Source organism: Natator depressus, chromosome 4 (assembly GCF_965152275.1).
Source record: "Natator depressus isolate rNatDep1 chromosome 4, rNatDep2.hap1, whole genome shotgun sequence".
Classification (NCBI taxonomy): domain Eukaryota; kingdom Metazoa; phylum Chordata; order Testudines; family Cheloniidae; genus Natator; species Natator depressus.
Genome location: NC_134237.1, coordinates 85,695,823 through 85,719,847, shown reverse-complemented (window position 1 = coordinate 85,719,847; position 24,025 = coordinate 85,695,823). Strand labels below are relative to the sequence as shown.

At 41.9% G+C, this 24,025-nt stretch overlaps 1 protein-coding gene across 3 annotated transcripts in view; it reads left to right on the top strand.

Annotated features, from left to right (window-relative positions):
• Positions 1 to 24,025, top strand: part of TUSC3 (tumor suppressor candidate 3) — a 293,191-nt gene that overhangs the window by 94,648 nt on the left and 174,518 nt on the right. For 2 of the 3 annotated variants that reach the window (XM_074951349.1, XM_074951347.1), the window contains exon 2: positions 10,741 to 10,910. In XM_074951349.1, the coding sequence (XP_074807450.1) occupies positions 10,741 to 10,910 (170 nt within the window). Of the gene's footprint in view, positions 1 to 9,586; positions 9,798 to 10,740; positions 10,911 to 24,025 lie in introns of all 3 variants that reach the window. The other variant, XM_074951348.1, reaches the window with a different exon arrangement.

The window sequence follows — 24,025 nt, the reverse complement described above, 5'->3', positions numbered from 1 at the left end:
GAAGCAGCTAGCCCAAGAGGATTCTCTGTGAAGCCCAGAATCCTGACTAATGTCTCTATATAAAACTATTATTCAAAACATGTAAACTAAACATAACGATGGGTAGAAGACACATAAAGGATTATTTTAAATGCACTTTCAGAATTTCTGTCCATAGTATAGTTTGAATGCATGGATTATGTAACAACATTTTCATTTTATTAGTAAAGTGGTACATCATACTTCATCTCAGGCTTCAGTGATTTGACTTGCTCTCTCTAGTTACAGGTAGATTGCTAAACCAATTAATATACTGGTAATACGTTCTCACCAGGAGGCACTTCTATTGCTGCACTACAGCAGGAGGCAGGTTGATATTTTGTTTCTTGGGCCTCTGAATACACTTACAAATAATGGATAAACAAAGGAAAAAAGGCAGGAAATGCTCATTTTGTAGTTTAAAGGGTGCATTCATTCATAGCAGTGGAATTATAGCTGCAGGTTTTGCATCTGTTATGGTAGGATCTGGTGCCACCTTGTGTTGGTGTGTCCAGGTCCATGCCAAACCGGGCACTCAGATACCACAGAATGTGCTTCAAGGAGAAAGTCTGGGATACACACCTTAAGAACATAAGAGTGGCCATACTGGTCAGACCAAAGGTCCATCTAGCCCAGTATTCTGTCTTCTGACAGTGGCCAATGCCAGGTGCCCCAGAGGGAATGACCAGAACAGGTAATCAAGTGATCCATCCCCTGTTACCCATTCCCAGCTTCTGGCAAACAGAGGCTATTGACACCATCCCTGTCCATCCTGGCTAATAGCCATTGATGGACCTATCCTTCATGAACTTACCTAGTGCTTTTTTTGAACCCTGTTATAGTCTTGGTCTTCACAAGCTTAAAACCACCTTCACCAAACAAGGACGCTCCACGGGGAAAAACAGTGAGGAATCCTTGTGGCACCTTAGAGACTAACAAATTTATTTGGGCATAAACTTTTGTGGGCTATAACCCACTTCATCAGATGAATAGAGTGGAAAATACAGTAGGCAGGTATAAAAATACAGCATATGAAAAGTTGGGAGTTGCCTTACCAAGTGAGGGGTCAGTGCTAATGAGGCCAATTCAATCAGGATGGAAGTGGCCCATTCCCAACAGTAGACAAGAAGGGAGCTTACATTGATAACTGATGCAGCAAGCCCAGAGGTGCCAGGACTATGAACCGCCAAGTCTAGAGGTGCCGGGTCTCAGTCCTGGCAAGCCCTGGCACAAATTAAGCACTATCCAGGGGCGTATACTTTTCACAAAATGATCATTCCATATTTGACTTCTCTGTACTCATCTTCAAAGGAAACCTGCACAATATTTTCAAAAGAAAAGCCTAACTCTGCTAGATGTGAAAAATAATAGAATTAATAGAGATATTGGTTTTATGTCTTGTTATAGTTATCTGTAACCCACTAACTCTCCTGTGTCCTGTGACTGCAGAAGTGTTAATTGCTCACAGCCTTTATTTGAATGGTTTCTTGCAACATGTGTTAACTCTTTATGCTTCACAATCTGTTCTACCTTGTATTTAGCTGTGACATTCCCTGAATACCTTTCCCAGACCAGAAGAAGAGCTCTGTGGTGGTTGAAAGCTTGTCTCTTTCACCAACAGAATTTGGTCCAATAAAACATACTACCTGACCCTTTTTGGCTCTCTTACATCCTGGGACCAGTTGGGTACAACAACACATCAGGAATCATAACATTCAAAAACCAGTAGGAGAACACTTCAACTGCTCTGGCCACTCAGTAAAAGACTTAAGGGTGGCAATTCTGCAACAGAAAAGCTTTAAAAACAGACTCCAAGGAGAAACTGCTGAGCCTGAATTAATATGCAAACTAGATACCATTAACTTGGGTTTGAATAGAGACTGGGAGTGGCTGGGTGATTACACATATTGAATCTATTTCCCCATGTTAAGTATCCTCACACCTTCCTGTCAACTGTCTAAATGGGCCATCTTGATTATCACTACAAAAGGTTTTTTCTCCTGCTGATAATAGCTCATCTTAATTAATTAGCTTATTACCATTTGTATGGCAACTTCCATCTTCTCTGTATGTATATATATATCTTCTTACTATACATTCCATTCTGTGCATCCGATGAAGTGAGCTGTAGCCCACGAAAGCTTATGCTCTAATAAATTTGTTAGTCTCTAAGATGCCACAAGTACTCCTGTTCTTATTGTTTAATCTGAGTCAGAACAGCCCACAGGAGGGATACTTTGAGCTAGACTGCTGCCTTTTCAAACAGTGCCCTTGCCAAGTGTTAGAATCAGATTATTTAAAAAAAAAAATCAGCAGGGCATTTCCTGTTAGTGCTTTCTGTCAGCAATTACCCCACTATCCTTTCCCATACAGGACACAGCCACTTTTCAAGAAGAGGAATTTATTCATGAGAGATACAACTCACACAGGACATTTTTAATCCATGAAATATTAATTCTCTAAAACCTCTTTGCTTATGAGTAATTGTTTCCAACTGGAAAGAACCTAAACCGATTAAGGTGTTCTCCTTACATACTAAATAAGAGAAAGTCCTGACAGTTTGGCCTTGTCATAGCACAAAACAATTCTTTGAATGTTTCATGGAAATTATACAGATTTCCTGAAGCATGAAATCACTGAAGTGGGTCCCAACAGAAACAGCATGTGTCAAAACACTTATTTTTCCTTAAGTGGAAATGTTTGTCTGAGCGCAGTGACAGAAAAGTAGATGTCACTTTCAGCACATGATCTGAAGTCAAAGCTATAAGCATAACCTGAAATATGTCTGACTTCCAGAGCTCAAGCAGTCAGATTTTAAAATATAAAGTTAAAATGAAAACTCAGTTAAGCACATACTGTAAATAGGTTTTTAGATAACTAAAAAAAGCCTTCTTCAGTTTTTGAAATTCTCCTAGCACTTCCTAGTTTGCTTCTGAGATCAGATATCCTGAGTTACAGGAAGATCTTTGGTATCAGCGATGTTATGAAAAGAGACATCCTGGGATAGCAAGAAACCAGAAAGTGCCAGGATATTATTAATAAGCAGTTTCTCAGAAGCCTGTGTGAAATCCTGGCCCCCTTGAAATCAAAGCGGTTTTCACTGATTTCAGTGGAGCAGGTTATCACTCTATGTACTGAATGAAAGTCTTATTTTTTAGGAGAGTTGGAATCCTTCAGTGTCATTGAAGCAGATTGCAAAGTTATAGTTGTTTCTGGTTTTTAGAATACTGTACTTGCAGTACGTTTTCTGATGGTTTTAAAAATAAACCCACTAACGTCTGAGCGAGTTTCAGAGACTACACCATTATATATGTCCTACTTGATACTGTGGTTTTGTATCTGGGCAGATTTGAAAATATCAAGGAAACTGTGCCTTTGTTAGGTCATTTATACTTTGGCAGGAATAGTTCCTAGGATCTGTGCATATGATACTTGTTTCTCATGTTTCTGGTAGTCAAGCAGCCTACAGTCCTCTGCTAGTGCTCTCAGAGATCTGTAACATATCAGTAAGGGGTCTCTATCCCATTTTGCTGGAAACAAATTCCTTTGTCTCTGGGAGCCATACAGGGCAAAAAGGAATCTATGGTTGCAAGGTGAAAACTTGAAAATCTTTCTATCCTTTCATTAGTTTCTACAGACTTCATCTTTTAGCTTCAATGAATGTAGCACAGGGAAATCATATTTTCTATGCTGCTGTTAGTTCAGCTCTTGCATTTTTATTGAACATTACTAGCTAGAGCACATCATCCAAAATTGGTATATCTTTTGAAATAGAAATAAGATATTTCGTACCTGTAAACTGTTTAATTCAGATAATACAATTTGAATCATGCCCTGTTTTGAGTAAATGTAGCAAAGGGTAGGTTTCTTTTTAATCTGTTCTGTTTGTTTCTCTTAGGAAAGAACTCCAGTAGTTCCCCCATGTAAGCAAAACAGCAAATATTTATTTTGGCAGGAAAATTATTTTTATTGATTTGTTCATCTGCATGCTTGTGATGAACAGAATTGTAAATCCATCAAGAACCTATCCTTAAGACTGGTGGCTCTAAATCACAGAACACCATTTTGTAGGCATGAACATTTCCTTTTGTTTTCAGGACTTAATAGGGTGAAAATAAATTTGATATTTTAAATTACTGATTCAGGATTTGTGGTGGTAGAAACATCTTTCAGTATTTACTCTTCAAAATTACTAGCTGTAAACTTTATTCCCCACCCATGCAAAGTAAAAGACTCCAGATCCCAACTACTGTATATCCAGGGCTAAATTCTGTGCTAATTTACACCTCATGCAACCTCCCTTATTGTAGAGGTTGAAGCCGATGGAGTTACACTGGATGTAGATCAGTGCAGGATTTTGGCTGTTATTGATTGGCAGTAATAAAGCCCAAATATTTTTGTTTGGCAAATAAAAACATAAGGAAAATTAACAGAGGTATTTTGAATTAGGGCTGTGTACTTTCTTCTTTCCCAGACTATAGAACCTAGATGAATTTCAGCATAGACTGGATAGGTGGCTGCCCTATTTATTTACACTGCTGGAAAAGGCCAGACAGCCAGAGGCCTCTGTTCTGGGACATTATTCTTGGAAGTATGGCTATAGAAAGCTAGAATATAAGCTCTCCTTCATGAGTGTGCCTCCACAGAGCCCTGTTGTTGAAGTGTACCTGAGGCCATAGAATCTTTATTACAGCAGTACCATTTGGGGGCACAGGTGTGTGCTTCCATCAGCCTTTTGACTGAGAATATAAACAGCCCTGCCCCACCTAACATTCGGCAGTTCATCTCTACCTTGAAAAGCCAAGTGATAGTGAGGAAGTTGGGATGATCAATATGGCTTTATGAAGGTAAGCCTATTTGGAGAACAGGAGTTCTGAAAGATAGGTAACCCCTTTTATGCCTTCATTAGTACTCCTCCATAGAATCCCACTGCTGAAAATCAGCTAACAGTCTGCTTCTAAATGGGGAGAGCTGAGGAGCCCTGTTAGTTAAATAATGGTGGAAATACCACACTCCTAAACTGCTGAATTGGGAGTGACAGTATTAATACTATTTGTTCATACATCTCAAAGCACTTTACAAAGGAAAGCCAATATCTTCTCCATTTTAGGAATGGGGAAACTAAGACTTACCCAAGGTCACATAGCAGGTCAGGTCAGTGGCAGAGTCCGGAATAGAATCCATATCTTCCGACTTCAGTCTTGTGCCCTCTGCACTGTATTATGTTGGCTGAAAAAGACAGGGACTGAGCTCCTTTAAACTGTCAAGGGCACATTCTGTAAATTCTGGAGGAGTGAGCTCAGCTCCATGGAACAGTGCAGGCAGTGCACACTGTAATCCAATTAACTTCCCTATGAAGAAAACTAGAGAGCATGAGGAGCTGCAGGCAGGTCCCAAAGGGGCTGGGAGAAAGAAAACAAAACACTGGATGCTGGCAGAAATACAGAATTTCATGACGTCTTTAAAAACTGCCCAATACTATGGTCATGGACTCTGTCTCTTAAGTGGGCTTGAGTGGGATCAGTTGGATATTCACATCTGAACTATTGCTTTAAGCTCTTTGCAGACTTAGGGCTGCTCTACACTGGAAATTTACATCAGCATAGCTACATCTCTCCAGGGAAATTCTCACCCCTTAGATACATAACTATGCTGACCTAACCCCCGGTACAGAGAGCACTATGTAGGTGGGAAGAATTCTTCTGTCAACCTAGCTACTGCCTCCTGGGAAGGTGGATTAACTACAGCATTTGAAGAGTAGACATAGCCCTAGGCAAGTGACACTGCATCAATTCACACTCAGTCTTGAAAACATTTATTTCCACAACTGCTAGCAATGCTTTTTTTAATGAAAGTTCAAATTCTGGAACACAATTATGCAGAATAGCATGGATGCCATAGCAAACTACAGACATGGAGTTGAAGAACAGGTGGGCGCTGATTGTAGTGGTCACTAAGAGCACTGCCTAATAAACAGACTTGTATGGGCAGAATTATTTGACTGCTGTTGTACATCTTTTGAAGGAATGCTCATTTGTAATGACTGTTAATTACTATACATGCTCAATGAAAATAAATGCATATTACAAATACAAAACTACATTAAAAAGGACATTAAAGATGCAAAGTCAAGCACTTAAAAGTTAGAAAATGCCAGAATTAAAGTTGCATATGCAGTCTTCATTCACCCACCTTGTGAATGCACATGCATTATTATACAGTCTTTAATTACAAAATCACATAATATTTTTTTACATAAGGACCACTGCCTCCATCAGTAGAGCCTTGCGGGGATATAAATCAGTATCCACAAAACCGCAGGGCTTTCCGGGAACCTCAGTGGCTAAAGGAGCAGAACTTAGGGCTGCCATGCCCAGGAGGCAGCGCCCCGCGCCGGCAGCTCCTCTGGCATGGCCGTACTGCCCCCGCAGGAGACACAGACAGCTGCATGGAAGGGACGGGGGCAAGGTTGTGAGCGGTACAGCCATGCCAGAGGAATTGCCGGTGCGGGGTGCTGGCTCCTGGGAGTGGTGGCCCCACGTTCAACTCCTTTTGCCACTGCGGTTCCATGGATACCAATTTATATCCGCGGATATAAATGTGTATCTGCGCAGGCCTCTATCCATCAGTTTACAGGATGGATGGTGCTCAATTAATGAGCAATTATTCAATATTTTGTTTTCTCTTTGTTCAGTGTATCGACCAAGGCATTATTTACTACACGCTATTCAAACCCTACTTTGGAGACGGTTTTAAGTATTAAGTACTTCATGGGCTTTTCTGTGGTGCTCATCTGTGTAGCATCTGAGTGCTTCACAAATCTTCACTTATCTTCAAGACCACTGTGAGATGAGGGGATGGTGTTATCTCTGTTTTACAGTGGGGGATGAGGCACAGAGTGATTGTTTAAAAGTATCCACTAATTTTGGGTGCCTAATTTGAGACACTTAGGACCTGATTTTTCAGAGTACTTAGCATTATATAACCTTTTACATGTTCAAAGCACAGTAACAATTGACTTTAATTGCAGGGTTCAGAACTTCTGCAAATCAGACACTAAGGCATCAAGTCAGGTACTCATAAAATGAGGAACACACAATTAGTGATCAACTGTGAAAAGATTGAGTTAAGTGATTTGTCCAGCATCACACAGCAACTCTGTGGCCAGAGGCAGCGATAGAATCAAATTCCCCAGAAAAGCATTCAGCTTCCTTAACCATTAGACCATCTTTTCTCTTCGTGCACTGAGAAGTGTGTTGCCTGTCTCATTCACTAAGCATCTTCCAACTTATGCCACAAATGAGGCAGGGGTCCTACGAACATCCTTCTTTACTACACAATTGTGACTGATCCCCAGAGCAGGTCCTTCCTGCACACTGAAAGAGGTTGGGGGTTCTGTGAAAAAGTAGTATGTGATCATGTAATTTAATAGATTGTTTCATAATGCATTCACACCAGGGACTGAATTAAGGTTCACAGACATCCTTATTTCTGGCATTTCCTAACTTTTGAGTGCTTGACTTTGGGACCTTAATAATGTACTTTTAGCATAGCTTTTTGTGTAATTTCCTAGATTTAAAAAAAAAAAACAAACAGAAAAATAAATCCATGTGGTATCAAATAGACACCAACATGGTTCAGCAGCAGGATTAGAATGTTTAGATCCACTGCACAGACATTTGCCACTTTAGCTAACAGAGTAACTGATGGCAATAGTAGGTTGTCATCCTCTACGTGGAGCAATAATGCAAGATGAGATACTTCACTAGTGGGTTTCACAAATATTTACTGAATGGTGAAACTCGGGAATTTAGGTTCTGTTTCAGGCTCTGGAGGGGAGTGTTCTCTACTGGGCACAGACTTTTTTGATCATTTGCCCCAAGCTTGACTTCTTCTGCTGCATCCTTTCCAATCTGTTCCTGTCCCCATCTTGCCTCTTCCCCATCCTTTGGGTTCTCAACTCTGTTCTATTCTTCTCATCTAGCCAATCTCGGTCTGCACTCCTCAGAATTCCCATCTCAGGCCCAGTTCACTGACTCTCGTCACTTCTCACCTGATCTGCTTTTCTCCCTGCTCCTATCTCCAGTCGCACTCCCTCACAACCGCCCCCCACATTCCCCCTTCCTCGTTGGCTCCCAATCCTAGTCAGTCTCCTTCGCTAAATTTCTTGTCCAATATTTTGATCAGCCAATCCAAGTTCTCCTCCTACACTACAGCTCTTATCTGTTGTCCCTTCCCCTACTTCTTCCCCCCCACCCACACTCTAGTGGTTCCCAGTCTGTCTCCCCCACTTCCTCAGCTCCTCATCTTATCTCAGTCTTGCTCTCCCCACCCAGTTCTTCTTCCTGTCTCCTTGCCCAGGCAGTCCCAATCTTTGCACTCTATCCTGGCTCCCAGTTGCCCCACCACCATGCCATCTCCTAGTCCTAATTTCTCTCTCCCCATCCCTGCCAACCTCCACTCCTAGTCTTGCCTCAGGATCCTTATCCTAATCTATGCCTCTGCCTTTTTGGTCTGCCACTTGTCCCCCCTGCTTCTGAATTAGGTAAGTTTCCCCCTCCACGCTGCCAGCACGGGCAAATTGAGAACATGAGAGAGACAGACTGCCTTCACTCAGTTCTGATACCCAGCCTCAGCCCACTCTGCAGCAGCTCTGCAATTGCAGGGAAAATCATGCTCAGTCAGGTTCTGGAGCAAGCTCAATGCCAACTGATTCTTCAGGGAGTATAGCTGCAAATCTTTAATAAATCTAATGAGCATGTGAAAACTCTAATTTTTCAGAGGCTTATAATTTGGCTAAATTTAGGTGAATTATTCACAGGTTTGGGAAAATGCACATTCTTGACATAAAGGTCACTGCCTGCCAAATTTCACATCCCTTCTCCAAAGTATGGAGATGCTAGAGCTTCTCAAAAGAGATTACCAGAATTTTTCAACGTGGGGGGAAAATGTGTTTTGTTCATAGCCTCATTCTCAGAAGCAGCTGAACTGTTTTGGCTAATTTTTCCAAGACATCAGCCTGAGACAGACACATGCAATGGAAAATTTCAGCCTGAATGGTAAAGTTTAGCAAAGTTATAAGCAACTGAAAATGAGATCTTATAGGAAATGTTGGGCAAACTTAATAATAGGCTGTGATACTGTTGTATTAATTTAGATGGAACATAGGGTCCCAAAGATGGCATAACCCAGTTACTCACTGTCCAACATTAAGTAGTGTTAAATAAGGTTCAGGGTTTAGTATACAGAAACCTCAGCCTGCTTAGTACCATGGGAAACACCATTAAAATCGTTTTAACCTTTTATTAAAGATAAAGAAAAGGAGGACAAACAGTTAAAGCATTTGAAATGTAAAGTATTAAATAAGGCTTTCATTTTAACAGTATTTCTTGTTCCCTTTCCCTTTAACTGGAGAGAGTTTTTAATAGGACAAAACCCTTGTCTGACAGTCTCTTAGGTGGTTTCAAAGATGGCAATAACTCAATAACTGTCCTTTTGGGGGAAAAGAGAAGTTCGTTGCAATGGCCTGGAGCTGTTGTTGATAAAGTCTGATCCCATTTCCTCCCAGGTGATGTTTGGGATTCAGCTGGAGCCAGTGGAGGTGGTGATGTCATCTGGGTGCCTTTCTGGCCTGTTCTGGATAGGACATCTCTCAGGATCAGAATGATGAAGGCCTGGAGTCTCAGGAGTTTGTGAGGATGGCAGCTATGATGGCGAAGCTTGCTCCAATAGCCTGTTTTTCTCCCCAAAGTATTTTTTTAAGGACTCACAAAGGAATGGTGGGTGAAATAACCCGTCCCTTCATTACTTTGTCCACCAATTAGGCCTAGTTTCCGACAGACCAATTCTGGTTCACTGATTTCTGGTTCCACATTTTTGTTGTTTACCAAGTATGATCTTTACACAGTTCTTAAATGAGCTCATTAGGCCTTGCGGTTTGATTAATTGAGCTTTTCTGTTTCCTTTTTGTACCTTTTCCCATCAACATTTGTTATTGTAGGTTATTGTAACATCTCATGAACTTTCACATATTTTTACAGTTGAGCTTACAATTAGGGTAAATTTTTAAGACCAATTATTACAACAGTACCAATCCTGTCTACAATAAAATACCAATGCTTATTAGTAAGTATAACTTAAGTGCAGTGGCAATATGGTAGACACTTGTAAGGAAATCCTGTCTTTTTTTTTTCTTCCGCTTTTACTTAAACTAATTATTGTGTTATGAAAAGATATAGCTGCTTTTCTGGCCCTTCCAGCTCCGTTTTTCTTTTAATTTGAGATATGAATGACCGTGATTGCCCTGCTATGACTTGACTGTTACACAACAAATATAACATAATACTATACTCTATGAGTTTTTTCTTTGTGCAGTTGTGTGAAACAATCTTACTTGTAATGGAAATTGATGACATGTGTTGTATGCTAAGAAGGCCATACAAGTGTCTCTTCCTCTACAGATACCTGTACAATAGTGTTGTACTCACCAGAATTTGAAATAAAATGTTTTCCTTAACTAGTAACTTACAAGTCTACTTTAATCAGTTTAATTTTTTTCAACCAAATTAAATTATGTTTGTAAAAAATCTTTAACTCAATTGCTGTTAAAGGTAGATCGAATGAGGAGAATAGAATTCTTCTAATGGGTATGTTCAAACAAGGACAGAATTTAGCCCCATGGTGCTTGTATTTAACATGCCTCCTCCTTGTATTTGATTACAGAATCTGTTAGCGGAAAAAGTGGAACAGCTTATGGAATGGAGCTCAAGACGCTCAGTCATCCGCATGAATGGAGACAAATTCAGAAGATTTGTGAAGGCCCCGCCTCGTAACTACTCTGTGATTGTAATGTTCACAGCTCTCCAGCCACAGAGACAATGTTCTGTTTGCAGGTAATTTATACCCTATGAAACAAATTCTTCTGCTCTTCTTTCCCCCTTCCTCCCCACAATGCTCAATTAACTATGTTTTAATTGACGTACAATATAAGTGTTGTTGTTCTAGCTTAGATAGATAAATACCTCTCTGTCTTGTGGGTGCTTACCATAGTATCTTCCTTCTGTGGTACATCTTATAATTTCTACCTGTGATACATTTTCTACCTCTGATACATCTTATAAATTTTGTCAATTATTTTATTAATTTTCATAATTTAAGAGCTTCTACTTAAATTAATAATTGATGTAAGGCTCTCTTTTCCTTCTTAAAAACAATCTTTTTTATTCCCAGTAAGTGTCTGTTGCCAGTTAGCCTTTGTGATGGTTCTTGAGCACCCAGGACTGTGAGTCACCTTGCTTCCCCCTGCCTTCAGCGTGAGGGAGTCTTTCTTGTGATAGCTAGGTGTCAGCTCCCTAACACCACCAGCCTTTCAGCCTCCCAAGTGCTCTCTTCTGGGCTATGCCATCACTAACTTTGCCTTGCAGTTTAACAATAGATACACCCCCATTTCTAAATCCCTTTGAATTGTTACCCCGTGATATCAAGCCCCTAACATTGGCTACTCAGATAAATTCCAGATCCTCTGCCTCCAAAAGGGCAGGGTAGCCCCATTTACCAGTTTTACCTTAAACCCCCACTCCTGTAAACCGTGCAGCACTTGTGAGCACTAATGATAAAACAAAAGTAGGTTTATTTAAGAAAGAATAAATATTAAAGGAGAAACAAGAGAGAGCAGTGGAAACAACAGGTTGCAATACAAAACAAAATCACAAAACATGAATCTGGGTCTACACTTCCCAGTCGTTACTTTTCCTATGTAATAAAGTAGACTCTCCCCCCCCCCCCCCCGCCCCAAGTTCGGTCTGTTGCAGGGCTGGCTGGTTTCACAAGAGCCAGGAAACGTTAATGAAAGCCCCACACTCCTTTAGGGGTTTCCTCAGTGAATGGATTAAGACTGCATCTACCTACCCTTTAAAAAGAATGAGGAGTACTTGTGGCACCTTAGAGACTAACAAATTTATTTGAGCATAAGCTTTCGTGGGCTAAAACCCACTTCACTGGATGCATGCAGTGGAAAATGCAGTAGGAAGATATATACACACACACACACACAGAACATGAAAAAATGGGTGTTGCCATACCCACTATAACGAGTGCGATCATGTAAGATGAGCTCAGCAGGAGACAAAACACCTTTTGTAGTGATAATCAGGATGGCCCATTTCCAACAGTTGACAAGAAGGTGTGAGTAACAACAGGGGGAAAAATAAGCCTGGGGAAATAGTTTTACTTTGTGTAATGACCCATCCACTCCCAGTCTTTATTCAAGCCTAATTTAATGGTGCCCAGTTTGTAAATTAATTCCAATTCAGCAGTTTCTCATTGGAGTCTGTTTTTGAAGTTTTTTTGTTGAAGAATTGCGACTTTTAGGTCTGAAATTGAGTGAGAAGGGAGATTAAAGTGTTCATAGAATCATAGAATATCAGGGTTGGAAGGGACCTCAGGAGGTCAACTAGTCCAACCCCCTGCTCAGTTGGTCCCTGCAGGACCAATCCCCAACTAAATCATCCCAGCCAGGGCTTTGTCAACCCTGACCTTAAAAACCTCAAAGGCAGGAGATTCCACCACGTCCCTAGGTAACGCATTACAGTGCTTCACCACCCTCCTAGTGAAAACATTTTTCCGAATATCCAACCTAAACCTCCCCCACTGCAACTTGAGACCATTACTCCTTGTTCTGTCATCTGCTACCACTGAGAACAGTCTAGATCCATCCTCTTTGGAACCCCCTTTCAGGTAGTTGAAAGCAGCTATCAAATCCCCCCTCACTCTTCTCTTCCGCAGACTAAACAATCCCAGTTCCCTCAGCCTCTCCTCATAAGTCATGTGTTCCAGTCCCCTAATCATTTTTGTTGCCCTCTGCTGGATTCTTTCCAATTTTTCCACATCCTTCTTGTAGTGTGGGGCCCAAAACTGGACACAGCACTCCAGATGAGGCCTCACTAATGTCGAATAGAGGGGAACGATCACGTCCCTCGATCTGCTGGCAATGCCCCTACTTATACATCCCAAAATGCCGTTAGCCTTCTTGGCAACAAGGGCACACTGTTGACTCATATCCAGCTTCTCATCCACTGTAACCCCTAAGTCCTTTTCTGCAGAACCGCTGCCTAGCCATTCGGTCCCTAGTCTGTAGTGGAGCATGGGATTCTTCCGTCCTAAGTGCAGGACTCTGCACTTGTTGAACCTCATCAGATTTCTTTTGGCCCAATCCTCTAATTTGTCTATGTCCCTCTGTATCCTATCCCTACCCTACAGCGTATCTACCACTCCTCCCAGTTTAGTGTCATGTGCAAACTTGCTGAGGGTGCAGTCCACACCATCCTCCAGATCATTAATGAAGATATTGAACAAAACCGGCCCGAGGACCAACCCTTGGGGCACTCCACTTGATACCGGCTGCCAACTAGACATCGAGCCATTGATCACTACCCATTGAGCCCGACAATCTAGCCAGCTTTCTATCCACCTTATAGTCCATTCGTCCATCCCATACTTCTTTAACTTGTTGGCAAGAGTACTGTGGGAGACCATATCAAAAGCTTTTCTACAGTCAACATATATCACGTCCACTGCTTTCCTCATATCCACAGAGCCAGTTATCTCATTAAAGAAGGCAATCAGGTTGGTCAGGCATGACTTGCCCTTGGTGAATCCATGTTGACTCTTCCTGATCACCTTCCTCTCCTCCAAGTGCTTCAAAATTGTTTCCTTGAGGACCTGCTCCATGATTTTTCCAGGGACTGAGGTGAGGCTGATTGGCCTGTAGTTCCCTGGATCCTCCTCCTTCCCTTTTTTAAAGATGGGCACTACATTAGCTTTTTTCCAATCATCTGGGACTTCCCCAGGTCACGATGAGTTTTCAGAGATAATGGCCAGTGGCTCTGCAATTACATCCGCCAACTCCTTTAGCACTCTCGGATGCAGCGCATCTGGCCCCATGGACTTGTGCTCGTCCAGCTTTTCTAAATAGTGTCAAACCACTTCTTTCTCCACAGAGGGCTGGTCACCTCCTCCCCATGCTGTGCTGCCCAGTGCAGTAGTCTGGGAGCTGACCTTGTTCATGAAGACAGAGGAAAAAAAGTCATTGAGTACATGAGCTTTTTTCACATCCTCTGTCACTAGGTTGCCTCCCTCATTCAGTAAGGGGCCCACACTTTCCTTGACTTTCTTCTTGTTGCTAACATACCTGAAGAAACTCTTCTTGTTCCTCTTAACATCTCTTGCTAGCTGCAACTTCAAGTGTGCTTTGGCCTTCCTGATTTCACTCCTGCATAACTGAGTAATATTTGTACTCCTCCCTGGTCATTTGTCCAATCTTGCACTTCTTGTAAGCTTCTTTTTTGTGTTTAAGATCAGCAAGGATTTCACTGTTAAGCCAAGCTGGTCGCCTGCCATATTTACTATTCTTTCTACACATCGGGATGGTTTGTCCCTGTAACCTCAATACGGATTCTTTAAAATACAGCCAGCTCTCCTGGACTCCTTTCCCCCTCATGTTATTCTCCCAGGGGATCCTGCCCATCAGTTCCCTGAGGGAGTCAAAGTCTGCTTTTCTGAAGTCCAGGGTCCGTATTCTGTTGCTCTCCTTTCTTCCTTTTGTCAGGATCCTGAACTCGACCATCTCATGGTCACTCCCTCCGAGTTTCCCATCCACTTTTGCTTCCCCTACTAATTCTTCCCTGTTTGTGAGCAGCAGGTTGAGAAGAGCTCTGCCCCTAGTTGGTTCCTCCAGCACCTGCACCAGGAAATTGTCCCCTACACTTTCCAAAAACTTCTTGGATTGTCTGTGCACTGCTTTATTGCTCTCCTGGCAGATATCAGGGTGGTTGAAGTCTCCCATGAGAACCAGGGCCTGTGATCTAGTAACTTCTGTTAGTTGCCAGAAGAAAGCCTCATCCACCTCATCCCCTTGGTCTGGTGGTCTATAGCAGTCTCCCACCACGACATCACCCATGTTGCTCATATGTCTAAACTTCTCCGACTCATTTTTGAATGTTATAATTCTTGACATCTGATTTAAATTTAAATTTAAATGGACACAAATCAGATGTCAAGAATTATAACATTCAAAAACCAGTCAGAGAACACTTTGACTTCCCTGGTCCCTCGATTACAGACCTAAAAGTGGCAATTCTTCAACAAAAAAACTTCAGAAACAGACTCCAATGAGAATCTGCTGAATTGGAATTAATTTTCAAACTGGACACCATTATATTAGACTTGAATAAAGACTGGGAGTGGATGTGTCATTACACAAAGTAAAACTATTTCCCCAGGCTTATTCCCCCCCTACTGTTACTCACACCTTCTTGTCAACTGTTGGAAATGGGCCATCCTGATTATCACTACAAAAGGTTTTTTTTCTCCTGCTGATAATAGCTCACCTTAACTGATCACTCTTGTTATAGTGGGTATGGCAACACCCATTTTTTCATGTTCTCTGTGTTTATATATATCTTCCTACTGCATTTTCCACTGCATGCATCCGATGAAGTGGGTTTTAGCCCACGAAAGCTTATGCCCAAATAAATTTGTTAGTCTCTAAGGTGCCACAAGTACTCCTCGTTCTTTTTGCTGATACAGACTAACATGGCTACCACTCTGATACCTACCATTTGTTATTCTGAAACAGAATTTTGTCTCTATTCATAGCCAGGGCAATCTCCTGCCAGCTATAATGTCCCTTTTTACTGCCAAGTGGTTCAGATAATTTGCAATTGTCTTTGATGATTTCCCATTGACTGTTCTGAGATGTGGCAAGGGTAGACAATAGGACCTTGCATTACCTCACTGGCTGATTTAGAGAGAGGTGACAGTTCCCTCTTGCTTGAATGACTCATCTCCGAGGCACATTACCTTCTGGTGACTAATTTCTTCTCCAAGGGCATACAGCATATTTTCAGTATAAATACATTAAATATTACCCATACATATATCTCACAATGGTTAAGAATCTTGACAAATTGAGAGCTTTCTGTAGATACCTTACAAGTTACTGTTTATGAATAAATATCCTGTAAAGCATGTGTTTGTTGCATTGAGTTAGTCATCTCCTGAGTAAAAATTGTTTGCAAATAACAGGGGCCTTTTGCTGACAGCTAGTTATGTTACAAGCACTCCTAGCTATCTTCGAAACACCACTGACTTCCTGAGGAAACTACAATCCATCGGTGATCTTCCTGAAAACACCATCCTAGCCACTATGGATGTAGAAGCCCTCTACATCAACATTCCACACAAAGATGGACTAGAAGCCGTCAGGAACAGTACCCCCAATAATGTCAGGGCAAACCTGGTGGCTGAACATTGTGCCTTTGTCCTCACCCATAACTATTTCACATTTGGGGAGAATATATACCTTCAAATCAGCGGCACTGCTATGGGTACCCGCATGGCCCCACAGAATGCCAACATTTTTATGGCTGACTTAGAATAACGCTTCCTCAGCTCTCGTCCCCTAATGCCCCTACTCTACTTGCGCTACATTGATGACATCATCATCATCTGGACCCATGGAGCCCTTGAGGAATTCCACCATGATTTCAACAATTTCCATCCCACCATCAACCTCAGCCTGGACCAGTCTACACAAGAGATCCACTTCCTGGACACTACGGTGCTAATAAGCAATGGTCACATAAACATCACCCTACACCAGAAACCCACTGACCGCTATACTTACCTACATGCCTCCAGGTTTCATCCAGACCACACCACACGATCCATTGTCTACAGCCAAGCTCTACGATACAACCGCATTTTCTCCAACCCCTCAGACAGAGACAAACACCTACAAGATCTCTATTAAGCGTTTTTACAACTACAATACCCACCTGCTGAAGTGAAGAAACAGATTGACAGAGCCAGAAGAGTACCCAGAAGTTACCTACTACAGGACAGGCCCAACAAAGAAAATAACAGAACGCCACTAGCCATCACCTTCAGCCCCCAACTAAAACCTCTCCAGCGCATCATCAAGGATTTACAACCTATCCTGAAGGATCACCCATCACGCTCATAGATCTTGGGAGACAGGCCAGTCCTTGCTTACAGACAGCCCCCCAACCTGAAGCAAATACTCACCAGCAACCACACACCACACAACAAAACCACTAACCCAGGAACCTATCCTTGCAACAAAGCCCGTTGCCAACTGTGTCCACACATCTATTCAGGGGACACCATCATAGGGCCTAATCACATCAGCCACACTATCAGAGGCTCGTTCACCTGCACATCTACCAATGTGATATATGCCATCATGTGCCAGCAGTGCCCCTCTGCCATGTACATTGGCCAAACCGGACAGTCTCTGCGTAAAGGAATAAATGGACACAAATCAGACGTCAAGAATTATAACATTCAAAAACCAGTCGGAGAACACTTCAATCTCTCTGGTCACTCGATTACAGACCTAAAAGTGGCAGTTCTTCAACAAAAAAAATTTCAGAAACAGACTCCAACGAGAGACTGCTGAATTGGAATTAATTTGCAAACTGGACACCATTACATTAGGCTTGAATAAAGACTGGGAGTGGAAGTGTCATTACACAAAGTAAACTATTTCCCCATGTTTATTCTCCCCTCCCCCCACTGTTCCTTACACATTCTCGTCAACTGCTGGAAATGGCCCACCTTGATTATCACTACAAAAGGTTTTTTTTTCTCTCCTGCTGGTAATAGCGCACCTTACCTGATCACTCTCGTTACAGTGTGTATGGTAACACCCATTGTTTCATGTTCTCTGTGTATATAAAATCTCCCCACTGTATTTTCCACTGCATGCATCTGATGAAGTGAGCTGTAGCTCACGAAAGCCTTATGCTCAAATAAATTTGTTAGTCTCTAAGGTGCCACAAGTACTCCTTTTCTTTTTGCGGATACAGACTAACATGGCCGCTCCTCTGAAACCTGTTATTTTGACATGGTGATTGACTAGATCCACCGAAATTTTCTCAGATTCATGGTCAATGGATCCCACTACCAATTCACAGTATTGCTTTTTGCTCTGTCAGCTGCTCCTTGCGTATTCATTAAATGCATGAATGTATTAGCAGCATTGCTTTGAATGTCAGGAATCCATGTGTTCCCTTACCTGGTTGACTAGCTAGTGAGAGGGTTGTCCAGGTCCTAGGTACTTTCCAGTGTAGCCACTATTCTGTCCACTTTTGATGTTCTGGGGCTTCTATTAAATACAGAAAACTCTACTGTGACTCCTGTTCAAATCACAGAATTCATTGGGGCAGTCCTGGACCCTACAAAGGGCAGGGCTTTTTTGCCAGAGCGGAGGTTCCAAACAATGTGATTCATTGCTTTAGATCCGAAGGCCCACTCTGTCATTATGGTTCAGAACTGCCTCAAGCATCTAAGAGACATGGTGATGTGCACTTACATCGTGCAGCATGCCAGACTGCACCTGAGAAAGCTACAGGGATGGCTAGCCTCAGTGTATTCACCAGCCTGTCATCAAACGGACATGGTGGTTCAAGTACCATCTCAGGCCCTGTCCTCCCTGGACTGGTGCGTAGAATCTGAAAATATTTGTGAGGGAATTCCCTTTGCCCCTCCACAACAGTCACTCAGTCTATTTGCAGAGGCATCAGATTTAGATTTGGGAGCTCCCTTCGGTTCCCACCAGACTCAATGACTTTGGTCACCCCAGGATCTATCTGTCTAGCTTCGGGCCATCCATTTAGCTTACATGGCATTCCTTCTGCATAGTGCAGTGGAATTGGTTGGTACTCAGAGACAATACAACAGCCATATTCTGTTTAAACAAGCAAGGCGGGGGCGGGGACAAGTGACAAAGTAATGCCAGGATGCAATCCTCCTCTGGAATTTCTGGATTGCCAGTTTCATCACCCTGAAAGTGGCTTACATTCTGAGAGTTCAAAACACTCTGGCGGACTGCCTTAGCAGGTCGTTCACAGGTCATCATGAGTGGTGTCTTTGCCTGGACATTTCTAGGTCCATTTTCCAGTAGTGGGGAACTCCCCAAGTGGACCTGTTTGCAACAACAGCAAACAGAAAATGTTGCCTCTTTTGTTCCTGAGCAGGCCACAACCTGGGTTCACTGACAGATGCTTTCCACCTAACCTCATCAAAAGGACTGTTGTACGCCTTCCCTGCAGTTCCACTCCTGCCCAAGGTCTTGTCCAAAGTCAAGGAAGGCTCCTTCACCTTATTCCAATAGCTCCAGAGTGGATCCATTAATATGGGTTTTGGACTCTACTTATATGTCCTGGGGTGCTCTACTCACTGCTGGAGCGCCTCCTTGTGGCCAGGTCTGGGGATTAGCTCTGCCAAGCCGACATCCCTTCATGCAGTTGCACTCCATCACTCTCTCATTCTCTTTCTCGGGATTCAGCTGCACCTGCTTCATGACTTGGCCGTCTGGCCAGGTCACTGTGGTTTTCCCCTTCTTGGAAAATCATGTGCATCTAAGTCTCTCTGGACCCACTGTCCCAGGCAGTCTTCTCTTTCACTGTCCCCTTAACAGTACCATTTCTCCAGTGACTGGCAGGGGAACCCTAAGCCCACCCTCTGCACTGGGTTCTAGCCCAGGGACCCTACAATAAGCAGTCAAGGTTTGCACAGTCCTGAACTTTCCTTCTGTATCCCTGAGCTACTTCATACCTTGTGTTTTCTCACTCTGAGGGTCACTGCAGCCCCTCTTCTACTCTCAGCTACCTCCAGAGCCTGTATAGCTGAACTTCCTCTTTAATTAGCCCTCATTACTCCCTGGCTCCTCCTCCAGGTGCAACCCAGGTGGTTAATTGGCCCATCTAGACTCGTTAACTCCTTCAGGTCTTGTGTGGGATGGACATCAGAATCCATCTGGTGATATTTGTTTCCTCCCCAATATTGGCAAAGGTATAGCACAGGGGTTCTTAAACTGGGGGTCGGGACTCCTCAGGGGGTCATGAGGTTATTACATGAGGGGTCGTGAGCTGTCAGCCTCCACCCCAAACCCCGTTTTTCCTCCAGCATTTATAATTATGTTAAATATATAAAAATGTGTTTTTAATTTATAAGGGGGGATCACACTCAGAGGCTTGCTATGTAAAAGGGGTCACCAGTACAAAAGTTTGAGAACCACTGGTATAGCAGAAGTACAGATTTCTCTCTTAAAAGGGTCAGTGTAGTCCTCATTACATGAAATAGCAGGGAATTAACTCCTTCATGTTAATTTTTGTGTACATGTATGAGCCTTTTTGTATTGCCTTTAAAATAATATAAACATTGTCATTATTAAGAAACATGATCTCATTTAAAACTTTATATTTTTTACTGAGGTGGAAAAATGCTTATAAACTTCATCCTGCAATATGCCACTCTAGGCATTTAAGTATATACCAATTGTAAATCTTTAAAATAGTCCTGGAAGGAAAAAAATCAACATATTGCTTTTAGTTAAATTGTTTTAAGCAGGTGTGAAATTGAGATCCAGTCCTGCCACATGGAATAATATGAATTTAATGAAGTTGATCATATGGCACATAAAACTATTATCAGAAAATTGAAATTTCTCAAATCAATGGTTAATTAATGGGCAGGAGAACTGTAAGTATGTGCAGAATTTGAATGCATGAATTACTTTTTTGTTAGCTACTCAGTATACACTTTGTGAAGAATCTATTTTTGCTTCAAGCAACTTAATATGTAATGTTCTGTAGATACTCTTCTATCTAGGATTTAAGTTAACTGTCACTCATCAAAACATTTTCAAAATGAATGCACACCAAAAATCAATGTGATATTTCAAGTATAAAGTAGCACCAATGCTGAAATATTTAACTTTTTACTACTATGACTAATAATCTCTAGCAAAGTTATACATTCATTCTTTTTTTCTAAAAAGTAGCATTGGCTACTCTCTGCATCACATAAACTATGGTATTATAAAGCTGTTTCTGTCCACTCTTTGCGCTCATTAGATTTATCTATTGTGTCTCCGTATTTTCTCTATCTGCTCAATCATGTCTACCATAGTATTAAGGCATCTAAAGATATGTCAGCGCTAGAAATGCAGTACTATACTATAGACACTTACTACAGCGACTGAAAGGGTTCTTCAGGTGCTGTAGTAAATACACCTCTCTGAGAGGTAGTAGCTACATCAATGGAAGAATTCTGTGGAGTGGTGTCTACACCTGGGCTTAGTCTGGCTTTACTATTTCTCTCTGAGGTGTGAATTTTTCACATCCCTGAGTGACATAGCTAGGTTGACCTAACTTAGTAGTATAGACCAGCCCTAGTTTTTCTCTCTGTTTTCTATTTAAAATCTTAAAGACAGTTTAAAAATTATCATGTTGCCATTGAAGGACTATCTATTATCTAAACCAGTGTTTCCCAAACTTAGGATGCCGCTTGTTCAGGGAAAGCCCCTGATGGGCCGGGCCAGTTTGTTTACCTGCTGCGTCCGCAGGTTCGGCCGATCGTGGCTCCCACTGGCCGTGGTTCACCACTGCAGGCCAATGGGGGCTGCAGGAAGCGGCGGCCAGTACGTCCCTCGGCCTATACCTCCCAAAGCCAGTGGGAGCCGCAATCAGCTGAACCTGCGGACGCAGCAGGTAAACAATCCGGCCTGGCCCGCCAGGGGCTTTCCCTGAACAAGTGGCATCCCAAGTTTGGGAAACACTGATCTAGACCACTCCTGACAGGTGTTTGTCTAATCTGCTCTTTAAAATCTCCAATGATGGAGATTCCACAACCTTCCTATGCAATTTATTCCAGTGCTTTACCATCCTGACAGTTAGGAAGTTTTTCCTAATGTCCAACCTAAACCTCTCTTGTTGCAATTTAAGCCCATTGCTTCTTGTCCTATCCTCAGGGGTTAAGAAGAAAAATTCTTCTCCCCCTCCTTGTGGCAACCTTTTATGTACTTGAAAATGGTTATCATGTCCCCTCTTAGTCTTCTCTTTTCCATACTAAAGAAACCCAGTTTTTTCAATCTTCCCTCATCGGTCATGTTGTTTAGACCTTTAATAATTTTTGTTGCTCTTCTCTGGACTTTCTCCAATTTCTCCACATCTTTCCTGAAATGTGGCACCCAGAACCTGACACAATTCTCCTGTTGAGGCCTAACCAGCACGGAGTAGAGTGGAAGAATTACTTCTCGTGTCTTGCTTACAACACTCCTGCTAATACATCCCAGAATGATGTTCAGTTTTTTTGCAATGGTGTTACACTGTTAACTCATATTTAGCTTGTGGTCCACTATGACCCCCAGATCCCTTTCCACAGTACTCCTTCTTAAGCAGTCATTTCCCATTTTGTATGTGTGCAACTGATTGCTCCTTCCTAAATGGAGTGCTTTGCATTTGTCCTTATTGAGTTTCATCCTATTTACTTGAGACCATTTCTCCAGTTTTTTCAGATCATTTGGAATTTTAATCCTATCCTCCAACCCTTCCCAGCTTGGTATCATCTGCAAACTTTATAAGTGTACTCTCTATGCTATTATCTAAATCTTTGTGAAGATTTGAACAGAACCAGACCCAGAACTGATCCCTGTGGGACTCCACTCATTATGCCCTTCCAGCATGACTGTGACCCACTGATAACTACTCTGGGAATGGTTTTCCAACTAGTTTTGCACCCACTTTATAGTAGCTCCATTTAGGTTGCATTTCTCTAGTCTCTTTATGAGAAGGTCACGTGAGACAGTATGAAAAGCTTTACTAAAGTCAAGATATCCCACATCTAAGATTTTCCCCCCATCCACAATGCTTGTTACCCTTTCAAAGAAAGCTATCAGGTTGGTTTGACATGATTTGTTCTTGACAAATCCATGCTGACTGTTATTTATCACTTTATTATCTTCTAGAGGTTTGCAAATTGATGGCTTAAGAAGAATATCTTATTTCCCTTATATAAATCCATGGTACATCCACATCTTGAATACTGTCCCCTCATCTCAAAAAAGATATACTGGCATTAGAAAAGGTTCAGAAATGGGCAACTAAAATGATTAGGGGTTTGGAACAGGTCCCATATGAGGAGAGATTAAAGGGGCTAGGACTTGTCAGCTTAGAAAAGAGGAGACTAAGGGGGGATATGATAGAGGTATATAAAATCATGAGTGGTGTGGAGAAAGTGAATAAGGAAAAGTTATTTACTTGTTCCCATAATAGAAGAACTAGGGGCCACCAAATGAAATTAATGGGCAGCAGGTTGAAAACAAATAAAAGCAAGTTCTTCTTCACTCAGCACGCAGTCAACCTGTGGAACTCCTTGCCTGAGGAGGTTGTGAAGGCTAGAACTATAACAGGGTTTAAAAGAGAACTGGATAAATTCATGGAGGTTAAGTCCATTAATGGCTATTAGCCAGGGTGGACAAGGAATGGTGTCCCTAGCCTCTGTTTGTCAGAGAGTGGAGATGGATGGCAGGAGAGAGATCACTTGATGATTACCTGTTAAGTCCACTCCCTCTGGGACACCTGGCATTGGCCACTGTTGGTAGACAGGATACTTGGCTGGATGGACCTTATTTCCCTTGTTATAGATTGACATTATATTTGCCCTTTTCCAGTCTTCTGGAATGTCTTCCATCTTCCATGACTTCCAATTCTTTTTATAGCTCTTGGGTGCACATCATCTGGTTCTATCAGTGTAAAAATGCTCATGTTTAATAGTTGCTATTTAATATCCTCCCTAGTTCCTGATGGAATAGGATGTATTTCCTTGTCTCTGTAAGATTTGAATACATCATCCTGCTTCTTCAGTATTCATCCTGCTTCAGTATTCTTTCCAAATACTGAACAGATTTTTTTTAATACTTCTGTCTTATCTACATCATGATTGACAACTTTACTAGACTCTTTTAGTATTGAACCTATACCATTGCTAGATCTTTCTTTGTTCCTGATATATTTAAAGAATTCCTTCTTCTTGTCCTTAATCTTACTCACCATAGATTTTTCACTGATACCTTTAAGATTTCCGTATCAATTATAGGCATTTCCTAACTGTCAATTTGTACTAACTTATGTAATTGCTACAT